Source organism: Pipra filicauda, unplaced genomic scaffold, assembly GCF_003945595.2.
Source record: "Pipra filicauda isolate LSUMZ 115617 unplaced genomic scaffold, ASM394559v2 scaffold6_size6359152_pilon, whole genome shotgun sequence".
NCBI classification, from domain to species: Eukaryota; Metazoa; Chordata; class Aves; order Passeriformes; family Pipridae; genus Pipra; species Pipra filicauda.
In genome coordinates this window covers 5424900-5438323 of record NW_024104865.1, presented here as the reverse complement: position 1 = coordinate 5438323, position 13424 = coordinate 5424900, and the positions used below count along the sequence as shown (strand labels likewise).

The 13424-nt window shown below is 43.7% G+C and overlaps 1 protein-coding gene and 1 long non-coding RNA gene across 2 annotated transcripts in view; one reads left to right on the top strand and one right to left on the bottom strand.

The window, feature by feature from the left end:
• Nucleotides 1-11082, bottom strand: part of INO80 (INO80 complex ATPase subunit) — a 68079-nt gene extending 56997 nt beyond the window's left edge. Inside the window, exons 1-4 of the mRNA XM_027750218.2 lie at nt 10826-11082; nt 2571-2756; nt 1123-1289; nt 960-1027 (exon numbers count right to left, since the gene is read on the bottom strand). Coding sequence (XP_027606019.2) covers nt 960-1027; nt 1123-1289; nt 2571-2713 — 378 coding nt within the window. The 5' untranslated portion in view covers nt 2714-2756; nt 10826-11082. The remainder of the gene's footprint in view (nt 1-959; nt 1028-1122; nt 1290-2570; nt 2757-10825) is intronic.
• LOC114003330 lies at nt 10548-13289 on the top strand. The gene is made up of 2 exons (XR_005566359.1): nt 10548-12287; nt 13136-13289. It is a non-coding gene; the product is annotated as an uncharacterized LOC114003330 (long non-coding RNA).
• Nucleotides 13290-13424: the final 135 nt, after the last annotated feature.

Here is a 13424-nt window from a genome sequence, read left to right as displayed (position 1 = left end):
CTTCTTGGCCACCTGGGCACACTGCTGGCTCATGTTCAGCCGCTGTCGACCAGCACCCCCAAGTCCTTTTCCACCTGGGCAGCTTTCCAGCCACTCTTCCCCCAGCCTGTAACAATGCCTGGGGTTGTTGTGACCCAAAGGCAGGACCGGACACTTTGCCTTGTTGAACTTCATACAGTTGGCCTTGACCCATCAACCCAGCCTGTTCAGATTCCTCTGCAGAGCCTTCCTACCCTCCAGAAGATCAACATTCCCACCCAACTTGGTGTTGTCTGCTAACTGACTGAGGGGAAAACCGACTCGATCCTCTTGTTCAGATCATTGATAAACATATTAAATAGGACCAGGCTCAATACTGAGCCCTGGGGAAAACCATTAGTGACTGGCCACCAGCTGAATTTCACTCCATCACTCTCTGAGCCTGGCCATTCAGACAGTTTTTTATCCAGTGAACAGTGTACCCAGTCCAAGCCATGAGCAGCCAGTTTGCCCAGGACAGTGCTTTGGGAAACGGTGTCAAAGGCTTTACTGAAGTCTAGGTAGACAACATTCACAGCCTTTCCCTCATCCACTAAGCAGGTCACCTTGTCATAGAAGATGAGCAGGTTGGTCAAGCAGGACCTGATATTCATAAATTCATGCTTGCTGCACCTGATTCTCTGCTTATCCCATACATGCTGTGTGATGGCACTCAAGATGATCTGCTCTATAACCTTTCATGGCACTGAGGTCAGGCTGACAGACCTGTAGTTCCCTGGATCCTTCCGCCAGCTTTTCTTGCAGATGGGCATCACATTTGCTAACTTTCAATCAACTAGGGCCTCCCTGGTAAACTGGGACTGCTGGCAGATGACTGAAAGCGGCTCGGTGAGCACTTCTGCCAGCTCTCTCAGTACCCTTGGGTGGGTAACTTTGTTCATAGATTCCACGATAGCTGCATTTCTTTCCAATATTCTTACCTTCAGCCACTTTCTGCTTTTCTTCAGTTTGGAAAAGTTATACAAGCTCCCTTTTTCAGACTTTGGTTCTGTTAAATTAAAAATAAAAATAAAGTCCTTAAGAAATAATGTCATTCCCAGCTAAACACAAACAAAGCAGACATTCAACCTAGTGCATGCCTACCTGGCTGCAGTACTCCATTCAGGGAATGTGTGTTCAGCATCCCAGAATTCCCTGCTCCAGACGACTCCCCAAGCAATGAGTTTGTAGGCTCTTCCTTAACTTGCATCAGGGGATCCCCAGACTGAGGCAGCAAAGGACTGTCATCCAATCCATCTTCACTTTCATCGCTGCAAAAAGATATGTAATATAGTGACAACGAAAGGAAAATATTCAAAAGAGAAGATGCCCATGCAACTTTCTTACATCTCCCTTGTCTAAAGGTTTGAGAATTGAGACAGCTTCAGATGTAATTTTACACATTAGACATGTTGCTGTTAATAATTTCCCATTAACCCCTCAGCAACAGTTAATCATCAAACTAGCCTGGCTATACGATCAACCCGCACCTCCAGTGATAGAAACCTTTACAAGGTATCTAATAAGAAGCACGAACTAAGCAAGAAACTAATATCAAGTCAAACTGAAGCACAATATTGTCATCCTCGCATGTAGATGTAAAGCTATACTTTTCCTAATTCTTGTGTGGATCTTATTACATGCTTGTAAACATACCTGTTACCCGTTGCCCATGCAGTTATCAGTTCTGTAACTCGACAATTCCAAAAAAGTGATTAAATTAAACATGTTATTGTTTTGGGACAGAAACGAACATACCTTGATGACTCACTTCTTAATGCGACAACTTATGTTCAAATAAATTCTGCATCAGTCTTTACATTTTATTTATGGCTACAGGCCATAAGTGTCCCTGAAAATCAACTTAGTGCTTCCTCATCCTACTTTTTGCAGACAAAGAAAGTTTTGGCCACTTACTTACAAAAAAGATCTTTAAAACATTTGTGCTAGTTTGTACATGGGCTGGTAACACAATGGATTACCAGTGTGCACTAAGAGAACCACAGTCCAAAATCTTTCATATAATCATAGAATAACCCGAGTTGGAAGGGACCCACAAGGATCATCAAAGTCCAACTCCTGGCCCTGCACAGAATCACCTCAAGAATCACACCATGTATCTGAGAACATTATTCAAATTCTTCTTGAACTCTGTCAGGCTTGGTGCCATGACCACTTCCCTGGGAAGCCTCTTCCAGCCATCTTCTGGGTGAAGAACCTTTTCCTAATATCCAACCTAAACACGCCCCATCACAGCTTCATGCCACTCCCTTTGGTCCTGTCACTGGTCACCAGAGAGAAGAGATCAGAAAAGCTTTGTTTCAGAACTTGGAGCCAATCATGGATTTACCAGTAAATTTAATAGTATTTCTTACATCTCCTCTTTTCTAGGCTGAACAATCCAAGTGACCTCTCCTTCTTCAAAGAAGAAGAGTTTATAATTAACAAGTCACTACTAAATTCTTAAAATTGTGTTGTCTGGGAACAATGTAAAAAAAAAATGCTTGTCTTTCCTTGGTATTCCCAAGGGAAAATGGAAAAGGTTTTGGTACCTGGATATACTCCTGTTAAAGATGGCAGATGTCTGTCGTAAAAACTGATCCAGTTGCAGAGCTTTCTCCAGGTATTGCAGATAGAGGGGTTTTGCCAGCTCTGAGCAGCTGCCATCCTCCCTGGCACCCAGCTCTGAAGCCATAGAACAAACTTTTCCTCATGCACAGGTGCCTCTGAACACACTGCTGTTAAAAAGAAACAAGAGTCATTATCATCACTGCCTCCTCTAAAAGGAATCAACTGGGTGAGCAGGCAAATCTACTCCATGCTGCACCAAATGCTAATATCTCACAGAATGCAGAACCGAGGTAGTTCTGGGCAAAAGCTTAGGTTGCCGTTAATTGGTATAGTAAACAAATTCCCGCTCAACTTTCCAACACAATATTACCACAGCCAAAAACTAAATTCTTAGGTTTCTTTTCTATGACTCTGTGGATGCTGTTTAATGGGAACGAGCACTGTATTGACCTAGTATGATAATCCAAGTGGTGACGTAGAAACGCAGAGTCCTATGAAGCCAGTCCTTAAGCATCTACAGTAAACTTTCATCACTATTACAGATAACACGTTTAACTCTGAACAGAGGGCAGAGATATATATAAATAAATATATATAAACTTATTCCAAAAAGAAAGAACTACCGAAAATACTGTTCTTCTGTTGCTTTTACCATTCAGTTCACAGCTAGTCTACTGAATACTTGTAAGACTTCTCCTTTACCTTAAAGCAACATTACTCTTACAGCACTCAAAGTTGTTACCTGTTGGCAAACGAGCTACAAATACTTGACAAAAAAACCCTTTTGCATTCTAAAATTCAACTCTTATTTTATTAAAGAAAAAGTAAAACATAATTAGCAATTTACTACATACTTTTAAATATTTACAAATTCAGGACATATTCTAGCTTTATGTTTTTTCAATAATAAAAATCGTCTGCCTGATTTTCATTTATTTGTTCTCACTATTTAAAATTCTTAATAAACCCAAACACATTCCCCTGCAATATTTGCATAATACATACTTTAAAAACAAAGCTATCAAAACATTTTATTGCTCTGTCAACTGCAGTTTACTTTTCCAGCTACAAGGGATGTCATAACAACTGTTACAGTAATAGCTCTGTCAACTTGAATTTTACTTTTCTTCAATTACAAAAGATGCCATCATCATTATAATAATAGTGAGAAAGATAAATTATTTCCAAATCCGCAGTTGTTACTGTATAAATGAAAGTGCTGTCAGTATCCTAAATATTATAATATTTAATAATAAATAAACGCCTTAAGCTTTTACTTCCAGTGGAGAACAAAAATCATAGAATGGTTTAGGTTGGAAAGGACCTTAGAGAACATCTAGTTCCAACCCCTCTGTCATGGGCAGAGACACTTCCCACTAGAACAGGTTTCTCAAATTAAAACCAGTCAGCTTTAGTCAGATCTAGATTAGTTGCTCTTCTGAAGGATTCTTCTGGTTTCTGTCACTTCTTAAAAATACTACAAAAACTGAAGCAAACTTCACATCAATTTATTTAAAGACATTTTATATTTGTTCAATTATTAAATCGGTAACTAAATTGTTTTATGCTTATATAAGTGAACATACAGATTGGGTACCCAATCTTCAAACTGTTTTTTCTTCACATATACAGTCTGAAACCCAGCACCTAACCTTTTTCAAGTCTTTTATTCTCAAAAATTATAGAACAGTTTTAGATCTTCTAAAGTAACAAGAAACAACGATAAGTGATTCCCACCTTGAGACTAATAGCTGTGGTTGAACAAGAGCAAATTTTATTATTTCTTAATAAATACTCAGTGTTAACGTCCTTATCCACAGAGAATAACCAATAACATACCAGAAGCCATTAGACAGGATACCAGCTCTGATCTAAAAATCATTTTTAGACTGAAGCTATCTAGGTTCAGCTTTCCATATATCAGGTCTTTGCATACCTGACAGCAATTGAATGGTTGACCTCAGTTACCAAATATCCATTTCCAGCAAAGCTTAGCAGAACACCTGAAAACTTTCCTTGTAAGGGTAGTGCACATTTTCCAAGCAACTTTCATCCACATATGTCATAGTGCTTAATAGCCATTTAAAAACCCAACCAACCAATCAATCAAACGGAAAACAAAAGAAAAAAATGAACAAACCCACCCTAAAATCAAAAACTGTCTTCCAAGAGACAGGGCTATGAACCACAGACTCACTTAGGTTGGAAAAGATCTCTAAGACCATCAAGTCCAACTGCTAACCCAATAGTGCTAAATCCACCACTAAACAATGTCCCCAGGTGCCATATCCACACACCTTTCAAATACCTCCAGGGACAGTGACTCAACCTCTTCCCTGGGCAGCCTCTTCCAGTGTTTGGCAATGCTTTCCATGAAGAAATGAAGTAAAAGGGTTAAAAAATGAGAGGAAACATGAAACTTCCATCTCTAACGGAAGAAATCATTCAAGAGGTGATAGAAAAGGACACCATGAAGGTGAAAGTGGTTTTCCTTCAGATCACCAATAAAAATTATACATTTTATAGGGGCAAGAATCTATCCCTAGTACAATATCAGAAAAAGTATGGTGATTCCGTTTATGGCTCCATTTCAAAATCTATCAACAAGAGCACGTGTTATATTAACATGGTTAACTCAGAACCACGTGGCATCTTTCACCTGTCTGCTCTTTGCAGAAAACCATGTTCCCAAACCTCAACATTTAGTGGCACTACCGGTCCTCTCAGCGCTGAGCGGAAAAAAAATGTGCCCCAAAGGGCATAAAGCACACAGGACTTGATTTGGATTCATGGCCTCTGAGGAAGATAAAAAAACAAACGCACTCTACTGCCCTACAATGAGCCTTGCCCTCACAGAACTATACAAGCTTAAGAACAAAATAAAGGAAAAGAAATAAGATAGATTTGAGGTCAAGTTTTTAACTGCAGGACAGCAAGCAGGCCAGAGGCAAAATAAACACAACCATCTTCCTGATCCACAATGAATAACTGGATGCTATTCTAGCTGCCCAGACACACTCGCTCAATCGTTGGTCTACGTGGTTCTACCCAACTGGATCAGTGCCCCTGCTCCCACGGTGCTTATCTGCCTCCATGCTCATACAGTTTAGGAGATAACCCAGCAGGAGAATATTTCTTTACTTGTAAGATACGAGTGACCCTATCATAAGAAGATGCTGACAGTTGTGTTTAGTAAGTAGAAAACTAAGATATTTTCTCAGGAGTGGCTCATTGGTACTGCACAGAGTTCCCAGGCAAGCATAAGAGCAAGTGATAATATCCTCCGTCTGCAGTGACTACAGTTATTGTAAAGAGGAGGTTTTACTCTGTATTTTAATATATTATATCCCCTTCTTGTGTACAGTATGCTAAGTACGTACACTTACACGCTAAGTAACTGTCTCATCCTTACTTTTTTTCAGATACCTATGCTCTTAAATATTACTTTCCAGATCAGGAAACCTTACATCTCCACATTTAATAAAGTCCTTCTTAAGTTGACATAGTATAAGTACTGTGCATTTCACCCATATAAAGAGACATGCCTTTGCTTGTCTTCCTATTTTAATTACTCTTGCCCCCAAAACAGTTCCTAGTCTATATCCCACCTACCAAATAAATAAATAAACACAGGAGAACTTAACAATATTCTTAAATATATTTACAATGCCCAAAACAAATTTAGTAAGTGTTACACAAGCACATTTGAATAGAGAATAGTTTAGACATTGAATTCAGCCCTTTCATTTATTCATGCTAACAGTCACACAGTGCTTCTCTGATGATCAAAGTAATAATACGGAAAGTAAGTGACAGACATCTCTTCATTCTCTGTTCTTTTGTTTCCACTCTAGGTTTTAAGAAACAAAGATTTCCAATGGCAAAACCTGCTTGAATACTGCAACAAGAGAAGATGGGAACAAGAGAGAGGCACAAAGCCTGATCCACTATGGTAGGTAACAGTGTTCAGGACATCACACAGACATTGCCTCAGTGGATTTACATGGTGATGACATTCATTCCACTTTTCTTTGCCATTTTTGAAACAAATCTGTCCTTCTGCCTACTCAGTTTAAGTAAGATTGCAAAGACACAGATTTTCGAAATGGTTTCACTACTGATGAAACATTTGGGTAAATATTCATATGTTACAGGTGCTAAAATGACTGAATGCTGCAGAGTAATCCTTTTGCCATCACAACTTTCTTACTGATACGCATCAGTTTTATGTTAAGTTTCAGTATCAAATTCAGTAGCTATTTGCTTTCTCTCTTCCTCTCCCATAGAGTTCTAACAATTTAGAAACCTGGAATTTGGAAACAAATAACTTCTGCACTGCCCAGCTGGCACTTTGAATCCTCTAAATTCTTAATCAGAAGGTCACGCTGAAACCATTTAATTGTATCATATGGACTGCTGAATCATGAAAAGCATACATAAAATATCATCAGGAATATAAAAACTTCATGCAAATAACTTCCATAATAATATGTATTTTTTTAATATCTAAGTTCAGTTCCGAAGAAGCCTTCTTTAACCTGTTTTAAATCACATTGCTTAGTTCACTTTTAATATAGGAGTTTCTTCATTCACTCTTGTCTTTTCAAGTCTGCCCATTCTAACACCTACTCAGTAAGTTAACATCCAGCATTGGAGAAGAATCCTCCAAGGATGTATTCTGAGAGCAGTTAGGTTTCATAACAAGGTTTCTAAGTTTTATACCCATCGACCTGCACCAGTCAAACAGCAGAAACACTGGTGGTCTCATGAAGAAGCTCAGTTTTAGAAGTAGATTCTCACAATTTAAACAAATATCCACTGCCTATTTCTGAATGGAAGTCCAGCAAGTTTTTCCTACTGATACCAAATTAAACAGGAGACTTGTCAGTGGTAAATGCAAAATTTGGCTCTTGTGCCTAGCTGCAAGTTAGATGGGATTTGCTTTACAGAGCTCTTTGAAGCAGTACTTTTTCTTCCAGGAGTTTCTGGGGGGTTTTCCCTTCAGTTGCTGTTACCTCTACACCTCAGGTAAGGCCCAAAGGGTTATTTTTTCTGCTCTTTACACCTAATGTTAACCATCATAGTAAATAATGATAATGACTATACTCCTAGCTGAGGGCACATACGCAAACTCAAGCTGCCATGGAAGGAAAAGGTACAAGATAGCAGCTAATGCACAGTACCTCTTCTTAGCCTATGACAAATGCAAGGCAAAACAGGCAGGTAAAACTAATTCATTCTCGCCTGCCACACACGAAGTGCATGTATATGAAGTGTGACCAGCTGGCAGGTGAGCTCCACTATTTACTTGTTCCAGTATTCAGCCCACAGAAGCAGTTTCTTTTCTCTCCTCTGTCCAATCAGCATAAGCAGAATGACAAAACATCCAAGTGGACAAACCCCTGAAATCCCAGAAAGTATGTATTCCTCATCTCTCTATTTACAGTATTGAAAGTTTTATCCACAGCGCAGGACTAAAAACTGGGAGCAAGAACACAAGCTTCCATGCTACCTTAGTTATCTTGCAACTTTAGCGGTTTCGACATCAACTTATTAAGAGAGATTTTTCCAAACTGATATAAACATCTAAAATACTTTTTGTTCTTGAAGAAATTTACAATTGAGACATTAAACTCTCCCTGGAATAGCAGAATACTCTAAGATCTTCCTGTAGTAAGATCTGCAGAATAAACTGTGACACAAAGATACATCTTCAAACAGAAGACTCAGTCAAGGTCTGTATGGAAAACTTACATTAGCTCAGTACTATCAGCCAGGCATATCTTTGTCAGACTTCTTTACAAGCACATAATCTTCAGTACTGACAATTGTGATGGTATAAAAAACTTAAAGAAGGATTTTGTTTGGAGGAGAATTATATGCTCTCTTTTCGCTGCTCACATTTTAGCTTGCTTTGGTAAAGGTACAGTTGCACTAACAACCATTTTCCAGACTACACTATATACCACATTTTAAAGCAAAACATAGTTCCCATACAGTCTTTTTTAATGGCAGTGTCTTAAATATAACTTGGGTACGTGAGAGATTATGGTTTTAAAAAAAGCAGATAAGATATTTCATATGAACCTAAAGCCCTCAATCTTCACTAAACTCAAGTTGAACAAATAAAAGACATGCATATAAAAACTCAACGGTGAGTTTGCATCACTTCAGTTTGAAATTAAAAAAAGCCATTTTAATTGCTTTTCTGAGTAATGAAATCTAGGTAAACTAGATACTTTACTTTGCTGGTTTGCTTTTGTGGTAAGGTTTTATATTGTTTTGCAAGGAATGAGACAGCATTTCACTGATCTGTGTTCCACCTTTTAATCACTTTTAAATAGAGAGAAGAGCCAGTGGGGCACTGGTTCTGAATTTTACAATTGCCCAAAAGAACAGTAACAGATAGGGCTCAGTTTATTATTTAAAAGAAAAGCTATACAACAATGTATCAGAAGTGTACGCATAAGTGAATAACAGAATACCTTAAAACACACTGAACAAAAAAGCTGGCATGTCACAGCTCTGCTTCCATGTTTAAACTAGCAGAAAAACAAATCTAAATATTTAATTTTTCAATTAGAGCAATTCTTTCCCAAAAGAGCAGTTAACGGTACTAATGGAGACCTCTGGCAATGCATTTATACCCTTTGCTCTACACAACAGCACCAACAGCTACCTTCACACATTGCCACTCACACAAAACACCAACTGTATGAATGTTTTCAGTTTTGTTTGGTTTTTACTCCCTCCACCCGAGACTATGAAAAGGGAACTATGTCCAAAAAAAGCTCTAAGACCATTTTTTTCTTGCCATCTAAGCCAATCTCTAGCATGTAATTTAGCCTGTCAAAGAGCATGCTTATTACAGAACTTACAGCTTATTACATTATACCTGAATGGCATAAAACCTGCTCATTTGAATGGTCAAGTAGTGTGAGGCAATATTTTAAGCAACTTCAACAACATACAGGTGAGAAATAGAGAAGAAAAGAATTACAGGCAAAATTCTTAAGATATCGGGAAAAGCTCCAAGCTACAGTTCTATTTCTTGTACTTTTCCCGCACTATCTTATTAAACTCCCAATGTCATGACATACTGTTATACACACACATTAAAGAAGTGACAACACAAATAGATAATTTCTGATTCGTGTAAGTTAAAAAATGTGTTGGTCACATACAAACAGGCCTATAAGGCGTCCTCTACAAATCCACGCAGTAGATGTATTTGTAAGAGAGGAAACTAAAGTTCTAATTACGCACATAAAGACATTTTACTATAAAAAAGGAACTTGACTTGCACCATTTTCTCCATGTAAAGATGAAAATAAACTAAAGGAATTTATTACTATCTGCAACACCGTAGAGGCGGAAATTCAACATGCAATATCGGCAACAGCTAACGAAAAAGTAATGTATAATGTTAAACTATGGGCAGAAATTGCGCTAGACTGTGTTTGCAGTGAAACAGGAGCAGACTTTACACCCCAGCTTTAAAGAAGTGTTTCCTAGTGTGTGCATTCACCAGAGCAAGCACAACACTGAACTGTGCCTCATATACACCCGAGAGATACTTTCCATGCACAACGACACCAGCCTGGCAGGCGGCCCCTTCCTGCAGGTGCCGGCGGTCATTCCGGGGGCGCCGGGGAAGCCCCGTCCCCGCTCCGCAGGGCTGTGCGGGCAGCGCCGCCACACGCGGCCCGGCCCGGCCCGGCCCGGCCCCCCCGCGGCTCCCGGTGGGGAGGAGGGGGCCGCGCTCCGCCGGCCCCGGCGGGCCCCGGGCGCGCTCCCGCGAGCGCGCTGCCGGCGGTGACGCGGCGCTCCCGGCCCGGCCGCGCCGCCGCCGCCGCCCTCGCCGGGCGTCCCCCCCGCACCCCTCTCCGCCCGCCGCGCACGCGCCGCCGCCCGCACGTGCGCCCCCAGGTGCGCGGGGCGCCCCCGCACCCCCCCGCACCTCTCCCCGCCCAATTCCCCGCGTCTGGCGGGGCCCGGTGGCCGCTCCGGGCCGGGAGGGTGGGGGGGGGGCAGCGGCTCCGCACCCGTCGGTACCGCGGGGCGCATCCGGCGGGCAGGGCGGGGAAGGGGCCTGTCCCTTTAAGAAGAGGCCCGGCTGCTGCGGCCGCCGGTCGGCGCGGGGGATGAAGCCGCGGCCTGCCCGCCTGGAGCTTCCATCGTCGTCCGCAGTAGCCCCGGCTCCGCGTGTCCTTGCGCGGTCGCCGCGGTGGCTCACCTGAGTAGCGGGCCCGGCGGCGGGGCGGCGGCGGCGGTGGCAGGGGGCTGGGGGTGTCTCCCGGGCTCGCTCCCCCGCTTGCTCCACCCGGCCTCTCGCCCCGCGTTGCCGGGGCTGGCGTTGCCTGTCTCCTGCCGCGGAGCGCTCCCGGCTCCTGCCTCGCCAAGATGGCGCCCGCGCTGGTGCTGAGGAGGAGGCGGCGGCTGCGGGCGCTGGGACGGCGGCGGCGGCCACTTTCGCTCACTGAGAGGAGAGGAGCAGGGACACGGGGAGCCATGGCGGGGGGGAGGAGAGGCGCCATGCCCAGACCTGATCAATCGAACCCCGTATGTCTCCCCGGCGCCCTGGCCCCGCACCCTGGCCCCGCCGCCCCGCCCCCGTCGCCGCGGCCGCCGTACGGACCCGGGCCCGCACCGCGGGGCTCGGGCCCGCACGGACCCCGCGGGGGGCGCGCGCTCATCGATGCGCTCCCGCGGCCGATTGGTAGGGTCTGGAGGTGACGGAAATTGCCGAAGGGACTCGGCCGAGGCGGCGGGTGAGCCAGCGAGTCTCGCGCGAGGCGGGGCGGGGTCTCGCGATGCTGGCGCGAGGAGGCGGGTGCGTCCCGGAAGTGACGCGCTGTCGCCCTTGAGGCGCCGCGGGGCGGGTGCGGCGCTGCTCGGACCCCCGGGCCAGTCCGGGGTCGGGCAGGGAGGGGGGTCATGCGTGTCCCCCGAGGCTGCCCCTTCCAACCACGCAGCAGGCGGCCTGCGCCGGCCCGGCCCCCGCGGCCGACGGGAGCGGTGCGGGGCTGACGGCGCTGGAACCGGGGCGCCGTCACGGTTATAACACGTGGGGCTACGTGCGTTCCACCGCCTTCGCTTTGTCATGCACGAAGAGTTGCATCAGAGGAGCCCAGGACGAAATAGGCCCGAAGGTTAATTGCGAAGAGGCTTTGCAGTGAAAACACGCTGTGGCCATCGGCTGTTCGGCACCGCTGCTTCCCCAAACCACTAAATAGTATATTTACCGCAAATCCTTAAAAGCGTGATTAATCCAGACCACTTAGTGCATGGAGATAAAAATTGTGTTCATGACTAAGCTGTGTCACTCCATCTCTCTGTAGGCATCACCGCGTCTTGGTTTTGGCTGGGAGGGAGTTAATTTCTCAGTAGCTGATGCAGTGCTGAGTTTTGGATTCAGAATTAAAATAATGTTGTTACCACAGTGATGTTTTGGGGTTTGCTAAGTTGCATTTATGCCAAGTCAAGGACAGTTTTGTTGGTTTGGGATTTTTGGCACAGTGAGGAAGTGCACAAAAGAGAAACTGTGAGGAAGCATGGCCAGGACAACTGACCCCAACTGGCCAAAGGGATATTCCTTACCATAAAATGTCATGCCCAGTGTATAAACTGAGGAGCGTTACCTGGAAGGGGGGCCAATCTGCGTTTGAGAAGGGCAGTCTGGCATCTGTCAGTAAGTGGTGAGCAATTGTATTGTATGTCACTTGTTTTTCTTTCCCTTTCTATTATCGTTCTTACTATGTTTTACTTCGGTCTCAATTATTAAACTGTTCTTATCTGAACCTAGAAGTTTTACTTTCAGTTCTCCTCCCCATTCCACTGGGGGAGGGAGGTTGAGGGAGTGCCTCTGTGGTGTTTAGTTGCCAGCTGGGCTTAAACCATAACACACAGTTACTAGGCAATAAAAATAAGACCATCACTACTGCCCCAGTAAAACTTCACTAGAGTTGTCCTGAACTAGTGGTGGTACTTGTATCCCTAACTGCAGCTGGGAACTGGCGGTGTTCGGGAAGCGTGCACGGTTTGGTTACTTTTACCAAGCTTAGACAGAGCAGCATGACAAGGGCTTGTGGACCATCAAAAAACCCCCTTTTTTTTTTCTCCTTTAAGAAAATTATAATTTTCAATCTTGTGCATCAATGAGTGATTACTCCATTCCAATCTTACTACTTCTCTTTATGCTGGTCCCAAAAGAGAACCAAAGGAAAAGCTGCAACCATGTTTATCCAGGAATTTGCTACTTAAATCAGTAGAGTGGCACAGATGCAATTAGACTGTCAAGTCCCTCCCTGGAAATCCTTATTCCATAATACAATTCGAGCCAGGGATTTACTTCCTGGAAGAGGCTGAGAATGCAGCTCAGTGTCTTACCGAGAAGGGTGGCCTCAGCAATTAGTTTGTATCCTGTACAGAGACACTCCAGACCACTCTTCTGCATCCCAGACTTGATGCTTTCACATTCCAGCCATTCTTCCCTCCCTCCTTCCGTTAACTTATGTGTTCCCATTTTTTCTCTCTCTGTTAATAGGACTGGGTGGACCCAGATGATTTTGGTTGTGGAAATAAAACATAATTGCTCTTTTGGCACAGAAAAGCCGGAATGCTCCACATGGTACCTCACTGACCTGTGATATCCCATCACTGCTTGAAAGAATCTTGCTTCAAATAAATAAAAAAAAGAGCAAACCTTGGCAATTTTTCTGTTACTCTCAGAAGTGAGCAAGTCCTATCTATAGTTTCAAAGAAGAGACCTATTTAAATACTGCTGGTCTAGTGCTCTATGGAGAGAAGAAAAAAACCCCAGACATTTCCCCAAA